Here is a 21,300-nt window from a genome sequence, read left to right on the forward strand (position 1 = left end):
CAGTAGAGTGAAGCTTTTGCCTATGAGGTGCAGTTTGTGAACCATCAGGTCTTGAAAGGGTATTCACACCAAGCCTTGCCACTGCCCTGAGGTCTCTCTGCTACTCTACAGTGTACAGTGATGTCTTTAGTACTGGCCCTGCTGAAGCTGTTGTGAGGTCTTTGGTGATGTTGACTGAGGCTATACAGAGATGTTGACTGAGGCTATACAGAGATGCTTTGGTGATGTTGACTGAGGCTATACAAAGATGTCTTTGGTGATGTTGACTGAGGCTATACAGAGATGTCTTTGGTGATGTTGACTGAGGCTATACAGAGATGTCTTTGGTGATGGTGACTGAGGCTATACAGAGATGTTGACTGAGGCTATACAGAGATGTTGACTGAGGCTATACAGTACAGAGATGCTTTGGTGATGTTGACTGAGGCTATACAGAGATGTTGACTGAGGCTATACAAAGATGTCTTTGGTGATGGTGACTGAGACTATACAGTGAGATCTTTAGCGCTAGCTAGCCCTGCTACTGAGGCTATACAGTGAAGTTCTCACATGAACACACACACTTTCTCTGTCTCTCATATATATATATATATATATATATATATATATATATATATATATATATATATATATATATATATACATACATACATACATACACACACACATATATACATACCCTTTATATATATATATATATATATATATATATATATATATATATATATATATATATATATATATATATATATATATATATATATATAAGGGATAATGGACGACACGGTGGTCTGTTCACAGAAGTTAATGCACGGTCAAGGTTGTAAAACGGCCCCGACGCGAAGCGGAAACCTCGTAAGTGTATTAATTTCTGTGAACAGACCACCGTGGAGTCCATTATCCCGCTTATTCCACTGTTGCCACTTCCGTTGTGTTCATTTCCTGTTACAATTTAAACGTTTTAATCGCTAAAACTGTCTTGTTTGTAGAACTAATTTCTTCCGACACATATCAACTAATTTCTCAACTCACAGGATAAACTGCCGTTACTAGTTCTAAATGGATGGTTGCTACGGCCAAAGGCCAGTCGTTAGTTCTATCTCTCCCGTTGTCAAGTGGGCAGATCCCAAAATTTTGATGAACTTTAGCTTTGAAACATCGCTATTTTACTTAGCCTGCTGTCATCCATCTACCTAAAAGCCACCTCTGTCATATGCTACAATGTTGCAATGTTCTGAACGTCTGCATTTTACAGCTTGGATGCAACGTGACAGTTCATTTAAACTTCACAACGAGTTCGGCAAATTAATATAGGCCTACAAGTGTGATACGGCCAAAAAATGGATCTACTTCATAGGTGTGCAGATAACATACGGTTAATGGTCGTTCTAAATTACGTAGGACAATGGGAAATTCAACAAAGCAGTGGAATAAATACACACACACACACACACACATACACAGGGAGGCCATGGGCCAGTAAGCTGAGCCCTGGTGAGTGGCAGCCAGGTCAGGATGGGAAAGATCAGCTGAGAGGGATATTTTCTTACCGTGACAAAGAGAAAAGGGAAGCAGAGAGGGGGAAAAAAAGAAAAAAAAAAGAGTAAAAAAGAAGAGTTAAAAAAGGAAAACAGCAAAGCTCAAGCCGGTGTTCCATGAGGAAGGCAGGGCATGGATAGCTGCAGAGCTTGCAGAGGATTAGAAATATAAATTTTTCCTTCTTTCGCAGATATAGCCGGCCCTTAACGAACGAAATGAATGAAAAAACGGCCTTGAAGACCCTGAACTAGCACACACTCCTGCATATTTTTTCTCTCTCTCTCTCTCTCTCTCTCACAAACACAACTAGATTGGAAATCCCCAGCTTGTCATAAAAAAGAACAAAGAAAGATTTTTATATGAATTCAACCGCAGCAGCAGGGCTTCAGCTGACCCCGTCTCTTTCTCACTGCTCACCAGAGCGGACAGACCGAGCGATGAGAAGGGCACGGGGGCGCAGGGATGACAGAGCACAGAGAGAGGCTCAATTTATGTTCTCTATACGACACATGACCACACGACCACAAGAGCAACAGGAACACCAACTCTTCTCAGTTTAGCGTCAACTCTGAAGGCTCTGTCTATATCGGCATATAGGCGTCAACTCTGAAGGCTCTGTCTAAATCCGCATATAGGGCCAATTTCCCACACAGGGATTAAGCCTGGTTCTAGAATAGCAGAGAATTTCTATGAAAAAGATCTCTTCTGAAAAAAAAAAAAGAGTTTTTAGTCTGAGACAAACTCAATCCATGTACAGTAAATTGGCCTATAGTTATGTAGCAGACACTTGCATGTATATCCAATTCACATGAGTGGGTTTATTTTGTTTATTGTTTTTTTTTTTTTTAGCCTTTTCATTTTTTTACTTATTTAGTATATCTAACCCTGACCCCATGACCCTGGGTACTGTTTTCAGTTTCCTCTTCCTGCTCATCCACACTGAGAGAATGTGGAATAGAACATTATGTTCAATATTTTTTATTATGTTATGTTCAATATATTCCAATATGTGGTTTAATGTTCAGCATTTCTCATTAGTGGGCCACTTTGATACTAAAAGTATGATATGATTCTATATAATGACTATATGATATCTTTACTGTCCCTGTGTATATCTGTGTGTGACTATGTATTTAGAGATAAGCGGAAATATTATGACTTTGCAGGGTCTGATTCAGTGTAGTCCACGTGAGATGGGATGACCAACGCCATCTCCCGTCAGCCTGGAAGGATACTTAAACCTCCTTGTCTAGTTAGAGCAGCTGATGGATCTTTAGATGAAGTCATGCAGTCTCTCCCTTGATGCGCATCATTGTAAATAAACTCTGTTCCTGATTTGTCATACTATTGGTCTGACTGGGTCTCTATTAAATCTATGGTATCAAAATTACCATCAACACATACAGGGAGTCATGTTCAATGCAAAGAGCTATATGACAAAGACAAACGTCTCCAATAAGCTCCATTTGGCCTAGAACACACATTGCATCTATCTTCTTCTCACCTTCTGTGTGTTACAAACGCAACAGAATCCACAAGCTGTTGTATTTTCATCCTTGGCATCATCCTTCAGGAGTGACATGAAGAATGGGACGAGTCTCTGTATCTCGAGACGAGCCACACTCCCACATAATGCATAATTCAATTCTTCATCTCAATCAACTACGGCTCATTAAGCTTCAACCAACGGTTAAGTCTCTTCCTGCATAAGTGACTGCATGGCATGGCAAAAACAAAGTCTTCACACACTGTTTCTTAGCAACCCTGCAGCCTTGAACAGACAGCTTAATGTCAAAGACGGGCCTCATCATCGATCCTTCATCATGAAGAAGTGAGACCAAGTCAAATTCTTGGCAACGAGTTTTAGAGTAGCAAAAATTAACTGCACAAAGTAAATCGTCCTTATAATCCTGATATGCTGGAGGAAGTAAAGACAACCGCATATTCAGTGAAGCATCGTATCTATGATCTCTATATCAGCAACTTGGAGTTAAATTCTTACCAGCACACCACGAGCCAAAAGGAACAGTAATCTAGCCTTGACATGTTGGATAGAGGATTCTCACATTGATGTGTTTGTTTGTTTGTTTGTTTGTTTGTGTGTTGTAATAATTTATGGAGACTGTATGCTTCATTTTTCCTTTTTTTTGTTGTTGTTGCTGTAATGATTTATGGTGCATGTACGCTTAGTTTTCATTTTCTTTCTTTTCGTATCAATGGTTTATGATGCTAGTTTATTTGTTTTTGCAATTGTTTATTACATGAATACACAGCATTAGATGTTAAAATCCCTTGTGCCAAAATCCAAGGTAAAAACACATTCAGAAGCCCCTGCTCAAGTTTAACTTTAAAAAGCACACTACCCACAAATCCGCCAAACAAATGGTCACAAACACAATACAAATGGCCCATCCAACAGCAGTATATAGTATGCGGCATGCCATTGGGGTTATCAAGTGGGCACCCTCATTCACCGATGTTTCGTTAAGTTAGGCCCACGACACCTCATGAAGGCTTAACAGTGAAACCAGCGTCCTCCCCTCCATGCTGCCACCATATTACCACATTGAAATATCCAATACCCAAAATACTCTTAACCAGCCCAGCCATGGTCATGGTTGGCTAGGTTGGTCCGTCCCGTTGATGTGGACTGAACCATAGCCATAAAAACCCTGGCCAACCAACCATCAACCTAGGCACAGCCCATCACAAACACAAAACAAATTAGCCAGTTAGCTTAGGCCCCATCACATACACAAAACAAATTAGCCAGTTAGCTTACGCCCCATGCTGCCACCATATTACCACAACAAACATCCAAATACCCTTAACAAACCATTCATGGTCTAAGTTGGCCCGTCCTGTTGATGCGGACTGAACCATAAACCATAAAAAACCTTAGCCAAGTACCATCAACCTAGGCACAGTCCATCACAAAAACAAAACAAATGTGTTGTTTTGTTTTGTTTTCTGTCCTTTATGCAGTGGAAAGGAGGCATCATGCTGTATTGAAACGATTAGGGTAATGCCAACCCTTTTGTTTGACAGTATTAAACATATCTGTATACATTTGTGTATCTGTAGTGAAGCATGGTTATTATGCTCACTTAGCTCCCTCAACAGGTTTTTTTTCCCACAAAAGAGACGATAATCTAGCACAGTAATGGAGACGGGAAGAGCACGGCAAAAACAAAGGCCTCACTTGACTGCAGAAAACATTGGCAGCGTTCAGCCGTCATAAAACAGAACAATAAAAAGTCACCTCTCCACAATAATGAGCACTCTCTCACTGCATATTCAACACATGGGAATTGTGAGAGAAAAGTGGAACTTTTGGTGTATCTAAAAGTCAGAGAGCTTCTCTCTGATATAAAAACACCACTGTTTTTTTTTTACCCAAATTGTCATTTTTGATATCGGAGGCGTTTCATGTCCTGTGAAACACATCCTTGGTTTAACTAAAACTGTGCTTTTTACTTCATAGCTGCTCCGCAAAAAAATGAAAAAGCATCACATGAGATGCAAAGCCACTGGAACATTGAGTAATACAGTACATTAAGAACATACTAATAGTACTTAGGAATAGTACAACGAATTTGAACTTTGGAAACATGCCATCTTTTCTTTGCTACTGATAAGTGTTAGAGGGCGTTAACAATAACGACCTAGACCTAGACCTAAGACAGTAAGTAGGTTCTTGAGAAAGACTGGTACAGTGTCCTCAAAGTTAGAAATGTGGGAAATCTAGTTATTATTCCTCAGCTGTACTTCCTGGATGAATTTATTCAGAGAGAAGGAAACTTCATAAGCCAGTGAGCAACTGCAAAATTGCTGAAGGAAATTCCTTTCACTTGAAACAAATTTCAAAGGCTGATTTTATGAGAAGACTGTGAGGGAGTGGGAAGAGCTTTAGGCTGAAGCTGTCTTTTCACAAACTCAATTAATTCTCATACAAAGATCCGTGGCCAAATCTAATGTTCGTCCACTTCAAAGGCCACTCAAACGGACATTACAGAGCTTTCCGAAATCAATGTCTCTGTCGGAAACATGGCACTGTCTGACTCTACTTTTACACTTTTACTTATAGTGATGAAGGTCACAGGTCAAACCCCAAGGCCCTGCTGATTAAATGTCTATTGATGGGGATGTTGGAGTCTCACACCGCTCCGTCTGGCATGTTGTTTCTGTTATGTTTTTATGTTTTGTTCTATTTTTGTATTTGTTTGTCTAGTTTAACATATTCACTGTGCATAGACATTATTCTTGATAGTGTTTGTCTACGTCTAAATAATTAACATTAACATTATTCAACTGGACTGAAGAGCTAAGTCTTGGATAGCTCTGTGAGAGATCCTTCCATCTGTGAACTGTTGGACAAGCTGCACTTCTGGTCAGAGAGATCTTTAAGGACTGGGGCTGTGGGCATTCTTTGTGAGCGATCCATCCACCAGTACGACAACACTGAGCTGCCTAGCGTCTGGATTAAGAGGTTGCTTATGAACTCTGGACAGGTTGCAAGCCATGAGAGATCTGGCACTGGGATCCACCAAGCTGCTGATCTAAAAGTTGAATTTACAGCATCCACTCAGAGAGATCATTCTTGACTTCTATTTGGACTGTCCTGTGCTCCCTGAGCTCTCCAGATGACCACCAAGGCTACACTGGTTGCTCTGTTTAATGACGCCATGCTTTACGCTATTCACACCAGTCACCATCATCGCCCTATGGACATTTCAGCTGGTTTTTAATCAATGAACTAATTTATCATGGATTTTTTTTAAACAATGTTTTTTTTTTTTTAATAATTGCTTCTTATGTCTTGTTATGTTGTGATATGCCTGTGTAAAACGCCTTGTGCTGTAAAACACTTTCTCACACTCACACTCACTTACTTTTTACTGCCCTGGTGAGAGGAGTTGTGGGTGCAGTGAAACAGCAGTTCTCCTGACTGTGTGTGTGTGTGTGTGTGTGTGTGTGTGTGTGTGTGTGTGTGTGTGTGTGTGTGTGTACACTAATTTAATGCTCATCTGCTGATAATTCACACCATGACTAAGACCTGCCTAATTACAGCCTTATAATTAACTCATTAGAGCAAGAAGAACGGAACACACACACAGACGCCAGACGGTAACAATGTTTCTATGAAGTCACAATTAGGGTTGCAAAATTCCGGGAATTTTCAAAGTTGGAAACTTTCCATGGGAATTAACGGGAATATACGGAAATTAACGGGAATAAACAGGAATTAACAGGAATAAACTGGGAAATTTTTATCTGGCAAGTTAGTCTATAACAGGGAACTTAAATGCAGTGGACAAAACCCCATCTTGCAGCATAATATTAGTTAAAACAACCTGATTTAATGCAATTTCAGTCAAATTTCTACCCTGCACATACGTCAATCCCATGCACACAGAAATCAGCATAGGCTACTAGACATAAAGGAAACCTATGGTGCGTTCATGTGCATGGGGAAAATAAATTCCCAGTGAAAATGTCATCTCATGTGGGAATAACTGGTGTGAAACTGGGGGAAGTTTGCAAACAGATTTGCCCAGTTATGGGCTTGTCGTCACTTTTGTCCTCATACAAATGGGTGTACGTCATTTTGCATAAACTGTAATGGGACGATTAATCTGTCTGATTAAGCTTGACAATTTATATATAATTGACATAATCTATAAGGTTTAGTTAGGGTGGTATGTTGTGTCATTATACATTATATATTTGTTGTACCATTTTCTGGGATTCTAACTGAACAAACTGATAGTCAGTCAATGTTCCAACCAATTGGATTTTGTTGTTGAGTGGCGTGGTGTATCTTGGGCAATTCAGTGTTGCTATCTTAGCACGCTAGTAAACCATAGGCAGAGAATGGGATTCCCGCTAGCATGGTAGATAGCTTTGTATGCTAAGCTAAGCGAAAATACGAACAAAAAAATCCTATTGCTTATTACGAAATAAAATTGTCTGTATATGAAACAGTAGGAATTACCAAAAATTCCCACTTAATTCCTGTAAATTCCCATTAATTCCCATAATTTCCTTTAATTCCATGAAAGTTTCCAATTTGGAATATTTCCAAAATTCCCCAGCTTAACTTCCCATGGAAAGTTTCCGAAAATTTACCGGAAATTTTCCGCCCCTTCGCAACTCTAGTCACAATACACATGAGGGACACACTCCCAGAGCACTGGCCAATCAAATGGCCTGGACAAGGGCTTCAGCCAACCGAGCTGAGTCACGATTCCTCATTAAAAAACATTACTCTTCTAGACAGATAGGGCTGAAGATACAGTCTGCTCAGCTCGACAACGACGTATTTACTGTATTGCCAGGGTGAAACGTGATACACAGCCACCGCTTTGAATTACGCCCAGATGAGAAGGTGGTTAGGCTGCTCAAAAGACGTGAGGTCATCTTAAAGAGACATGGTCAGCCATGTAGTAAATAAAAGTGTTTTACCGCAGTTACCCCTCTACTCTACCCTCCTGCATTCAACACTCTGTGTGTGTGTGTGTGTGTGTGTGTGTGTGTGTGAGTGAGTGAATGAATGTGCAACTGTGTGTGAGGGTCTCCTCCACGAGAAGCCCCTAAATCAATGGCAATCTCCACTCCTTAATGAAGCCTCTTGCTGAACAGAATGGCTCTATTAATGGCATGAATAACTTATCGATGCAGAGCAGGCGGACCCGGACTCTAGGAGGGAGGAATGCATCATTAGTGTGAGGTGTTAAGTCATGCGTGCGACGACAGATTTATCTGTTTTAAACATCGGCCCTTCCTCTTTTCAGCAAACACGTCTGTAGTCCACTTTTCCTCTACACTGACCATCTTCCTGACGCTCATTTCCTCTCGAACAGACACGAATTTCGCAACAACTACTCAAACACCACACTACAAGGGCAGGATGTGAGGTAGGAGCCACTTCCTTTTCCGTGGTGTGTTCTGTAAGCGATTGAGTGAAGCAGCAGGGAAAAGAGCTGTGCTGGAGCAGGCCTGGAAGTGGAGACGCAGCCTGTAAATAATGCAGTATCCCATCAGGGTGTGTGTGTGTGTGTGTGTGTGTGAGCGTATGCAGCATCACATCAGTGGATGTGTGTGTGTGTGTGTGTGTGTGTGTGTGTGTGTGTGTGTGTGTGTGTGTGTGTGTGTGTGTGTGTGTGTGTGTGTGTGTGCATGAGGGGATGCAGAGGAACAGAGGATGGGAAGGGGTGAGGTGCTCAGGCACAAGGAGGGAGAGCTTCTCAGCTGGTCCTTCTTTAGGATGACCGTGCATGCCTGTGTGTGTGTGTGTGTGTGAGAGTGTGTGTGGGTCGGAAAACACACCACCTATGGGAGGGAAAGGCCTATACTGTAAGTCAATAGGAGACAGCCATAGAGGAAACCTATTTATTAAGTCAGGTTCTGCTCAAGGTTTCTTCCTGGAATATGGGAGTTTTTCCTTGCCACAGTTGCCATATGGCGTGCTTGTGGGGGGTAAAGGGTTAAGGCTGCCAGTCTTATGACATGTTATTTTCTATATTTTTGATATGTTGCTGATTGGATCATAAACAGCCAAAGCAATGAAGAAAAGTGATTGATAATGACTGACTGACTATTATTGTGTTACATGCTTCAAATGTAAAGCACTTTGAGCTGCATTGTGTGTATGAAAGGTGCTAATAAAGCTTATTATTATTATTATTATTATTATTATTATTATTATTATTATTATTATTCAGTGATGTTTAATTAGATTGGTCCAATGTCAGAACAGAATACCTACCAAAGCAACACTTGAATTTGTGCCACGCTGCCATGCTCTAATCATTTGTGGTCTGTCATGATTTTCTAGATTTTGCTTCCAGACGAGTTACAGTGTCCGTTACTCAACGTCACATCTATGTCACCAAACTGAGCTCTATATGCGCAATATCTTTATTGTATTTAATTGGATTTATTTATTATCCAAAAATTGCAGGGCCAGACTCCCTTGAACATCTCTGGGTTAAGTGCCTTGCACACTACTTTTCAGGCTACTGCATGCAAAGCCGGATCCGCTATGCTACCACCACAGTACAAACAATGCCAATTGACTTTCAATTCAATTCAAGAACTTCAATTGACTTTTTCCTCTCCATTCAAGTCCTATGGAGTGGCTCTGTCCATTTCTTTTACTGTCTATGGTGTGTGTGTGTCTGTGTGTCTGCCTGTCTGTGTGTGTGTGTGTGTGTGTGTGTGTGTGTGTGTGTGTGTGTATATTTGCAAGAGAGACAGGAAGCCACAGCCTGAGTACTTGTGCTTATCTGATTGGGAGCACGCCCCTGGATGCTTTCAGCTTTGTCAACAACAGGCAGGGAGGGAGAGAGGGAGAAAGAGAGAGAGAGAGAGAGAGAGAGAGAGAGAGAGAGAGAGAGAGAGAGAGAGAGAGAGACATTTCTAGAACTTTCTTGGAGCCGCCCGGTGCTTAGCCCCTCTATCAGTGTGCTGATCAGTTCAAACTCGCTTGATGACCGTTGATGTGATTAAGGAGGAAGGCGTGCCATCTCCATCAGACAACAAATGCATGACTGGATGAAAAGGTCTCGGCTTGTGCCGTGGAAAAAAAAAAAAAAAAAAAGAAATGGAGCACCACCGGATCTGACCGTTCACTCTGACACAAGGCCTAATCGAGTCAGTGTCATTTTTAAACAGCTCTGAAAGGATGCACGCATTACTGAGAAGAGAAGTAGCGCTTGAGGTCTCCACTTATTCCTAACAGCTTGCATGGATTATTTGCAATCTAGTGGATTTCAACCACTTGAAAAGTCGAGCGTAATTTTTGGTCTTATGCTGTTATTCTTGCCTAATTTAACTTTTTTTTTATTTTGGTTTTGCATTTCACTTTTATCCATAATCAGTTTTCCGAGTGCACTTTAAAAAACACAGTGAGAATGACATGAAAGACCAAGAACACTCACAATCAGGATTGTACTGTTTAAATTGCAATGGAGAGTCGCAAACCGCTGTACTGGTGTTAACCGTGCACCAAATAACTCCATCCTGCAGTTAACCACCAGCCCTGGTGAAGACTGAATATGTGTGTATGCGTGTGTATTTGTGTCTGTGTGTGTGTGTGCGTGTCTGCTGCCATGTAAGTGTCCATTCAACAGCTGAACAAGTCTTTGCTTGTGCATAATTTATTAACTTCAAAACACCAACAGAAGAACTTTCTGTGAGTGTGTAAGGGAACCTGTGCGAACCTGTGTGTCTGCATGCAAACGTGTATTTGTATGCATCTGTGAGTATGTGTGTAAGTATGTGTGTAAGTATATGTGTATGTGTGTGTGTGTGTGTGTGTGTGTGTGTGTATATGTGTCGTGTGCTTAAAAGGGAGTTAGGTGTCTGCATGTCTTGACGCTTGTCTATCCGTGTCTGTGAGTGTGTGTGTGTGTGTGTGTGTGTGTGTGTGTGTGTGTGTGTGTGTGTGTGTGTGTGTCTTACCGTAAGCGGTCATGGTGCCGACGTAGGGCCCGTCCATGACGCTGCGGTTCTCCTCGGCGAGGGCCTTGATGTAGCGCTTGCTGAGGTCCAGGATCTGCTGGCGCAGCATGACGCTGCTCTCGTGGGTGGTGCGCTGCTGGATGGTGAAGTGCAGCAGCATCATGCCCCAGATGAAGCCGAAGCTCACCAGGAAGAAGCCCAGCTTCTGCGACGACAGCTTCCACATCACCATGGCGACAGTGGTGGCGACAGCGACGGCGACCGCGACAGTGGGGTCAGTGGTGGGTCAAGTGAGATCCGGGTTAGGAATGAGTGAAAGAGTGTGTGTGAGTGTGTGTGTGTGTGTGTGTGTGTGTGTGTGAGGGGTGAGTGTGTGTGTGTGTGTGACAGAGGGCTCAGGAGGCGAGCAGGTCTGTGGCTGGGGAGAGGCAGTGTGGGGGTGTCACTGGCGCGGGTTCTCTCCATCTGAGGTCCATTCTCCTCATAGAGCTCCGACTGCTGGACATCCACAGACCTCAGAGCCTCATGCTGCAGGAGAGAGAGAGAGAGGGAGAGAGAGAGGGAGGGAGGGTGAAGGAGAGAGAGAAGTAGAGGGAGAGAAAGACAGGTACAGGGAGAGAGAGAAAGATATAAGATTTTGTTTAAAACAACTTTAATGGACCATAGCACTTGTGCAAGTTAACGTATAATAAAAAACAATGAATCATTCTTAACTAAATATAAAACCATATGGCAGCAAAGAGTGGGAACATAAATGAATTTAGAAAGAGAGGAGAGAGGTGGGAGAGAGGAGGGATGGAAGAGAGAAATGGACGGAGGAGAGAAAGGAAAACATGTGGAGGAGCAAGATGAAGAGCAGAGAGAACTGTGCATCGATATCAGTCAAATCAATGGATTGAGTGTGTGTGTGTGTGTGTGTGTGTGTGTGTGAGAGAGTATCTATATGAGGGTGTGTATGCATTGACGTGTCAAACCTGAAGTTCGACTCAGATAAAAATTAAAAATAAAAGTCACTTTCTTTTCTCAACTCCTGATGCAACAACCACCTTACCATAGCAACAGCAAAGCAACAACAGAACATAAGGAGGCTCATCAAAAGAGAGAGAAAAACAAAACCTTGAATTGCAAGCACACATACGCAAATCAAGCCATTGCCTTGTAGCCACCTCTGTCCAGCAAGACACCTTCTGAGATCAAATTGTATCCCGTTTCGAATAAACGTTTCGGAAGTCAGAGACTGTGACATGATTTGCCCAGCCCACAGGACCTCTGTGACTTTGCACACAGCAGAGACCACCCCCAGAGAGTGAGTAAAAACCAGAGAGGAGATTACCAATGGAAATGAGAAAACTCCAGCTCCAACTCTACTAGTCTACTTTCTCTCTCTCATATACACACACACACACTCTCTCTCTCTCTCTCTCTCTCACACACACACACACACACACACACACACACACACACACACACACACACACACTCATACATACTGGCACACACATACACACACACTCGTATACTGACACACACACACACACACACACACACACACACACTCATACTGACACACACAAACACACACACTCATACATACTGGCACACACATACACACACACTCGTATACTGACACACACACACACGCACACACACACTCACACACTCGTATACTGACACACACAAACTGGCAGAGACAGACAGACACACACACACACCCTCCTGGCATATGTAGTGAAAAGGTGGACTGTGAGATGGGGCATAAGAGTGGTGCCTGATTCCTCCCCAGAGGCTGGCAGACAAACAGGAAATGTTTTTGAGTGGCGCTCTAGGCAGAGAGGGGCATCTTGGCTAGCGGTGGGCCTGCCTCTCTGACCACTCTGCCTGCAAACTCATCTCCTGACAAAACATCAGGCACCACCACACTTCAAAACAAGCCCACCGCACCACACTACCGGGCAGCAGCAGGGAGGGGAGATCGCATCGCTCCACAACAACCCCACCCATGTGTCATGGCATCCCATCTGCCTGACTGGCTTGACTGTATACATGTGTGCTGGCTTGTGTGTGATTCTGTCAGTCTCTCTCTCTCTCTGAGTGAGTGCGTGAGTGAGTGAATTGTCACACATGTAGAATATATGTGAGGGAGTATAATGTGACATGTGTAGAATATGTGTGAGTGTGAATGTGAGCATGTGTGTGTGTGTGTGAGAGTATAATGTCACATGTGTAGAATATGCGTGTGTGTGAGTGAGAGAATGAGTGAGTATAATGACACATCCAGAATGTGTGTGTGTGTGTGTGTGTGTGTGTGTGTGTGTGTGTGTGTGTGTGTGTGTTTGTGAGTATAATGTCACACACGTAGTGTGTGTGTGTGTGAGCGAGAGTGCACACACACCAGGGTGTGTTCTTTTACCCTCCACACCCTAATGAGCCACCCAGTCCCTTGGCATGACTTGGCACTTGGCAAAAGATACGAGTTGATTCATAGTCTATGTAAGCTACGCACCCAGCTACATAAGGAGGGTTTGGCGCGTACTTGAGTAGCAAAATCTGTTATTAACTTTTTGTAGCACGACACTAGTAAGCACAAGGGCAATGTCATGGGTTTCCGATGGGGGCATATCGTCTGTCCATGTAACTTGTGTAGACTATGAGAAGGCACTTCAAAACGTATATTACACCCAACTCAGCAAGAAAATTAAACTGTTAGTCAAGTCAAGGGCAAGTCAAGGGCATTTCATGCACAGAGGTCATTCAAAGTGCAAATGAAACTGTTGTTCACATACGAATGCTACAATTACAAAGGACTGAATGTGACCAGACACGACCGTCTGGTTGCAAAGGACAAGCTATGGACATGACATTGCAACTGTAAATGAAGCTACTGTATGAAATCTGTATTTATCTTTGAGGTGGGCTGCTGTTTTGACCTGTATAAGGATGCTTGCTACTATTCCAAACTATTGAAATATCAACCATTGGTAGATCTCATTCACCAATTTGGATACAACTGTAAACTAAGAACTCTGGTATTCGGAAGTTTAGGCCATGTCCATAAGAATGTGATCAGGGGGATGCAGTAAGGGGGGCTGCAAAAAAAGGATGCAAAAATTCTTGCAAAATTCTGCTCTGTTCATAGGGAGCATGCAAATATGGAGACGGACATGTTTTGTTTATCGTTAATGTGTTAAGTATTATAAATGTAAGGACCAGTAAAAGTATGTGAGCCATGTAGACCTGTCACCTTGTCAATGACTTTTCCCAGAGTATTTGGATCTTGTTTTCCTTGCAATGCCTTTCAGATCCAAATAAAAACATTCAAATCTGAGTGAGTGAGTGAGTGAGTGAGTGAGTGAGTGAGTGAGTGAGTGCCTGAGCCTTGCGTTGTCAACTGTGTCTGCGTTGCTTGCCTTGTGTAGACTACGTTCTAAGTTAAGATGTTTTTTTCCATCTTCAAAGTTCAGCCACCCTACATAGTAACTGACAACCAAGGTGGGTATCGGTGAAACTGCAGGAACTCAGGGGCAGAAAGAGCCTCTCGACGGCCAGGGGTGGGAATTAACGTTTTTTAAAATTAAACATCTATCAGCCTCTGACTGACAAAGAAATGGCGATTTTCACCAGCCACATTTAATTTGTATCTGAAACCTACCAGCCACTTTCATATTTTACCAGCATTTGGCTGGTGGCTGGCTCCAATTTCCGTTCCTGTCGACAGCTGATGGTTATACTGTCGATTTTCATTTTCAGGAGGCCAAGGCACACATACAGCCAACACACAGACACACCACAAGAACAAGCTCCAGCTCAGTCCAGGGGTATCTGCACAGTTTTAAAGGACAAATGTAATGACTTTTAAGACCCGTTTTAAGACTTCTAAAGTGGTGTCGACTTACATGCAAAAGGATCGGTGGGGACCCTGCAATCTCTGTGTGGTGCATCTCACACATGTACACACACACACCCATACACATACGGTACATAAAGAAAGGTTAAATGTGTCATGAGTCCAAGACAAAGTGGCACATCTTGTAAAGTTCATCTCTCTTGCTTGCGGTCTCTTTCTGCTCCACCAGGCCATGACGTGAGAGCACTAGTCGTGGTAGCCTTTTCAGCAGTCTTGATTCATGATGTGACTGTTTAAACCGTATGATATCTCTCTTCCTCTCTCTTTAATCTCTCCTCTCTCTGTATTCACTCTTTCTATCCCTCTAATTTCCCCTCTTTCATGCATTCTCCATTCTCTCTCTCTCTCTCTCTCTCTCTCTCTCTCTCTCTCTCTCTGAGGTCACGCTGCACGCATCGTCCTTTTTTTCTTCTCGCTGCGTTCTGAGGAAATATACAGCCACGCTCGTTCTTCAGCGTTTTTAAAAAATAAAAAAAAAGGAAAAGCACAAAAACACTGTTTCCATGGGGAGCGGAAGACACATAACCTGACTCTCGCCAGATGAATTTCGTTCCGCCTAGCTCCACTCATCCATCTGGGACCAATCCATTGGAGTATTGCTTCAGAAGGCTGGGCCTAATCAAAAAATGCTTGCATATGATTGAATAAGCCACTTGTCCGTCATCTATTGACGTGCTACTTCAACCACTCACATCAAAGCCAACCCGTGACGCTGATAACAGTCTCACAGTCGCTTCTACGCTATGTCATATCTATGAAACTCCCGCCCTGCGTCCTGATTGGCTGTACCATAAAATCGGTTGCAGAAATCACTCTCAATGGAAGAGGTCCCAGATGGATGTGAGTGAAGGTAGGCGGAGCTAAGCGGAACGAAATTCATCTGGTGAGAGTCAGGTTAGAAGACACACGCTGTGGTGGGCCAAAGGCTTGCCGACAGCCTCATAATTGCATTTGTATTAATAATACATTGCAGCTGCGGATTAATGCACTTTAATAACAGGCTATCTCTAATAGAATAATGTAATTGACTACCTACCTCATTTATGAGGCGACCTACGTCAACTGCAAACAGGGAAGTATTATTTGCGTTTACAATTCCCCATTTACACAGCCTGGATGCCAGCCGAACTTAGCCCACCCCACAACATTTGAGGTCGGGAAGTTCGGTCTGGACTTGTTCCGTTATGGAGAAACTAGAATTATGCCTGAACCAGAGCGGTTCGGACCAGGAGAACTCCTGAACGGTTTTGTTCAGAGCTGAAAATGCAACTGTGTTTGACAGGACAGATGTAGGTTGCTAGTGACAAAATATTAGCTTTCAGTGTGGTACGATATCTTTGTAAATTCTGTTTAATTACAGTGTTTAATTCATCCCGGTTCTCTCTAACAAAAATGCTGTTGCTAGAACATGTACATTTCGCCATCACGTCTGTTGTAGAAGATATTGACAGTGCAATAACTTTAAAAAAACAACCAGAAAACAATGTTAAGGCAATTGTGGAGAAGAAGGATGGTTCGGGTAGCCTAGAAATCTAGACGCACCCTAGCGGCAGCAAATTACATTTGCTTCCAGGGCTAGTCTAGCAACTCTCCGTTGGCTTGTGAGCTCGAAAAATTAAACTTCTATCAGGCCAATCAAATCGTGTAGAGTCGTTAGGCGGGTTTAACATAATAATTGATGGCAGAGTTGCAACGGTTTGGCTTGAATTCCCTGATACTTGAAAACAAAGATGGATGTTGCTGTTGGCCAACAGTGTGACACGAGTTAAGCTTGGAGCAGTATCAGACTCATATTTTGACTAGAATTTGAGTATGACGACATCAGGCTACTATTTAAAAGTAGTAGAATAGAAACACCTCTCAGTGGATGGAGTGTTGTGTTTTGCCAAACAGACTGTTCCATTCAGATTTTGCATACTTAAGACAAATGCTTTGTTATACTTCTCTTTGTTCCAAACTCAATAAACATTGCCTTACAAAAAAACAACTTTAATGGTGATAACACCCTCAATAACATTTATATTTACACTGCACTGCCATTTATACCTGGCTAGCACTCATCATCACCCACTAAATAAAGGTTACAGCTGTTCACCTCTGCCAAGAGCACATGGTTAATCATAAAGTCCCCAGCATGACACACTCAAGAGGAATTCTGCAGCTTGCAGAATTTGAACAAATTTTCAAGTCATTGCCTCCTCTAAACACACACGATCTTGCTCTTTTATCGCCTTCTCTACTCTTCTTCTTCTCTCTCTCTCCACATATCCCCTCATCAGCCTCCTCAATATCCCCTCTCTCCTGTTACAGTTAAGTAGCACATGTGGAGCAGGTCTGGCTCGCACACCATAGCGTGCCGAGGGAGAGGCAGAGAGAGAGAGAGAGAGAGAGAGAGAGAGAGAGAGAGAGAGAGAGATAGAGATAGAGAGAGAGCTTGTCTTGCAGGTTGTGAACACAATGCTGAGTGATGAACTGAACGTCAGACGAGGGAAGAGGAAGTGGTCTGATCCCATCATGCAACACAAACCGATGAGCGATGTGTGCGATGAATCCGTGTTAAACTCAGCCCACGCCGGATTACCTGACGTCATCCAGTGTCAAAACCACAGTGCCAGTTATGGGTGAAGGGGAAACAAATATAAACAAATAAATAAAAGTTACGGGTGAAGGAGCATGCTAACGTGCCATTCACAGTGCTATTCACCGACTGGGCCACATAATAAGCACACAAGGTAGCCTGAGACGGCCAATACCAAATTAGCACAGCCGTGCTAATAAAGCGCATGGCATTCATCCTCCTGACACACCCTTCTGTTTAGCGCTTAACTCAAGTGGTCACAGAGAGAGAGTGACACAGGGAAGAAGAGACGACTGGGAACAGTGGGGACAGCATCACTGTTACTTTATGATTAGAAGGGTTAGAGAGGAGAGGAGAGGAGAGGAGAAAAGGTAAAACAAGGAGAAGAGAGGAGACAGGAAACAGCAGACAGAGCTGAGAGGAGATGAGAGGAGAAGACAAGGTGACAAGAGGAGAGGAGAGGAGAAGAGGTGAAACAAGGAGAGGAGAGGAGAGGAGAGGAGAGGACTGGAAAGGAGAAAAGAGGAGAGAAGGGGAGAAGGGGAGAAGAGGAGAAGAGGAGAGGAGAGGAGAGGAGAGGAAAGAAGGGGAGAGGAGACATGAGGGCAGACAGCTTCAGAGGTTCAGGTCGTTCTCATCTCTGGCAGAGTGAACCAGGAAGATAAATGAATCTCGTCCCATCGCACAAATCAATTAAATCCTCTCTATTGCCTCTCTTCTCTCAGGCTTCAAAAGCACAACTCAAAGACGCTTTAAAAGGGCGCACACACACACACACACACACACACACACACACACACACACGCACACACACACACACACACACACACACACACACAGCTGCTTTAAAGGGCCGTTTCCCCACTGTTAGCATTCAGACTGAGCAGCACAGCCGCATGGCTTCACAGACAACAGACCGCGAGTGGTTCAGCATCACGTCTTGCATCATGCTTTTTATGTGGCCTGGTTGGTGTAAATGTAGGAACCAAGACCAATGTAGGACCAAGCTGAAACCGCTTAAAAGAGAAGGTAATTTGGGCTGACTCCATGAACACCACAAAGTGAAAATGATAAAATTGTACACACACACACGCACACACACACGCACACACACACACACACACGCTCGCACGCACGCCCACACACACACACACACACTTTTTACCAAATATCTGTATTTTATCAGGGATTGGTTGTAGGTATTGTATGAATTTCAAGAAACATATTACAGCACATTCATAAAAGATTGAGAAGGTTAATGCAGCAGTTTGGCTTGAATGAGGGAAACTCCTGCAGGCAGGCCACCACAACATCAGCAACAGGATGAGAGCATCAACCACGACTGCTGGAGCTGCAATTGCTCTAGTGGTCTCACAGACACACACACACACACACACACACACACAGACTTACTGTTTCTGCACCTGACCACCGAACTGCATCTTGTTCAACACACTGTTCCTAATGCACTCTGAAAGGTGAAGGAATCTAATAGCCAACTGCAGCATTTTGCAAGTTTAAGGTTGGGTAAGGAATGTATTCCACACTAAAGACACAAACATACACTCCACACACACACACACACACACACACACACACACACACACACACACAAGCACATATACAAGAACACACAGACACACACACACACACACACACTCAAATAAGCACACATACATGAGTACATACACACACACTCAAATAAGCACACATACATTAACACACACACACACACAGTACATGAGCACACACACACACACACACACACTTTGATGATAATTTCTGCAGATGTGTATATTTTCCCCTATGGGGAAAGCCTCAGGGTCCTAACAACAACTACAGTGCTGCTATCGTTCTGCAGTAATGCTGAGCACAGCTTACCTCTCATGGGGCAGCTAGAGAAGGATGGAGGGAGAGCAGAGAGAGAAAGAAAGAGAGAGAGGGAGAGAGAGGGAGAAAAGGAGAGAAGAGAGAGAGGAGAGAGGGAGAAAAGGAGAGAGAGGGAGAAAAGGAGAGGAGAGAGAGAGGAGAGAGGGAGAAAAGGAGAGGGAAAGAGGGGAAGAAAAAGAAGATAAGTGGAGGGATTAAGGCAGATAAAGTTGAGTAGAAGGAAGTAAAAGAGAGGGACAGAAAAGAGAGAGACAGTGCTAAAGAGAGAAAAGAAAGACAGATCATATTATGTGTGTGTGTGTGTGTGTGTGTGTGTGTTTGTGTGTGTGTGTGTGTGTTTGTGTGTGTGTGTGGTGTCGAGTGGCTAGCTTTCACTGCTCACTCTGCTGATAAGAGGTGCAGTGCTATTCCAGGTCTTTCCACATCACACTTTCAGATCAGCCGCCCAGGCTAGGCTGGCACACACAGACACACACACACACACACAGACACACACACTATCCCAGCGCCACTCAGGTTACCTAACATCAAAACATTTTCACTCCACTTTCCCCCACCAGCAGATAAAAATAATAATAATGACACAAAAAAACAAAAAAAGGAGAGAAGCTAAGCCAGGCCCGTTGGCAGGTGCTGCGGAACTGTGCGAGGCTCCTAGAATAACAATAAGAGGTGGAGAACGGGGAGTCTGGTTCCTCTGGCGGCCGGTTCTGCGCAGGCCGGTTCCCTTTTTAACACTGCCTCATGAAAGCGGGTGTTGACAGAGTACTTGGGGTTTGGAGCAGAGCCCGCTGCCCTGTTTAAGCAGACGCCGCTACTGAGAGGGTAGAAGGAGAGGAGGAGGATGGGGAGATGAGAGTGGAGAGGAGAAGGAGAGAGGAGGAGGAGAGAGGAGGAGGAGAGGGAAGAGAGGAGGAGGAAGAGAGGGGAAGGAGAGAGGAGGAGGAGAGGGGAGAGGGGAGTGGAGAGGAGAAGGAGAGAGGAGGGGGAAGAGAGGGGAAGGAGAGAGGAGGAGGAGAGGGGAGAGGGGAGTGGAGAGGAGAAGGAGAGGGAAGAGAGGGGAAGGAAGAGAGGGGAAGGAGAGGGCAGAGAGGAGGAGGAGAGGGAGGAGGAGGAGAGGGAAGAGAGGAGAGGGAAGAGAGGGGAAGGAGAGAGGAGGGGGAAGAGAGGGGGGGGGAGAGGAGAAGAGGAGGAGGGGAGAGGAGGAGGAGAGTGGAGAGGAGGAGAGAGAACAGAAGAGAAAGGAAAATGGGGAGAGGTTGAGAGGAGAGGAATGGAGTGGAGGGGAGAGGAGAGAGAGAGAGAGGAGTTGAGAAGCAGAGAAGAGAGAAGAGGAGAGCAGAGCAGAAGGGAGTTTTAATGACTGGAACAACACTATTATGCCTGACTGTTCAGCACAAGAGGCCAGGTGACCTGGACACAGTGTGTCCTTTGAGGTAAATGCAATGAGACAGGAGAGAGGGACAGTGGAAGAGAGAGGAAGAGAGAGGAAGAGAGAGGAAGAGAGAGGAGAGAGAGGAAGAGAGAGGAAGAGAGAGGAGAGAGGGAGAAAGGAGATAGAGGTATTGCTCCTTACTTCAAAAATCTGCAGGAAAGATCATTGTGTGCTCTTTTATACAAATCTTAAACCAGTAGGGTTTGACATTTGAATGCATGAGAATGCATCTCTGTAAATCATACACACATAAGCAGACAAACACACACACGCACGCACACGCAGTTCCCTCACACTGCAGTGTTCATTTGAGCTGAGACGTCCCAGTGAGGTTGCAGCCGCTCACGTACGCCCCCCGTCCCAGAGAGCATCCTGCCCAGCGCTGTAGCCAATACGCTCCAACGTGGCGCTCGATACGGGCTCATATCTTAACAGCATGTCATCAATCTTAGTGAGTAAAACTATCCGACCCCCACTCCCATCACCCCC

General features: G+C 43.8%; 1 protein-coding gene across 1 annotated transcript in view; it reads right to left on the bottom strand.

Annotated features, from left to right (window-relative positions):
• The window catches only part of mgat5 (alpha-1,6-mannosylglycoprotein 6-beta-N-acetylglucosaminyltransferase), a 149,350-nt gene that overhangs the window by 116,379 nt on the left and 11,671 nt on the right, over positions 1-21,300 (bottom strand). The window contains 1 exon segment of the mRNA XM_042080918.1: positions 11,005-11,532. Within this exon segment, the coding sequence (XP_041936852.1) occupies positions 11,005-11,236 (232 nt within the window). The 5' untranslated portion in view covers positions 11,237-11,532.

This window comes from Alosa sapidissima, chromosome 23, assembly GCF_018492685.1.
Source record: "Alosa sapidissima isolate fAloSap1 chromosome 23, fAloSap1.pri, whole genome shotgun sequence".
Lineage (NCBI taxonomy): Eukaryota > Metazoa > Chordata > Actinopteri > Clupeiformes > Clupeidae > Alosa > Alosa sapidissima.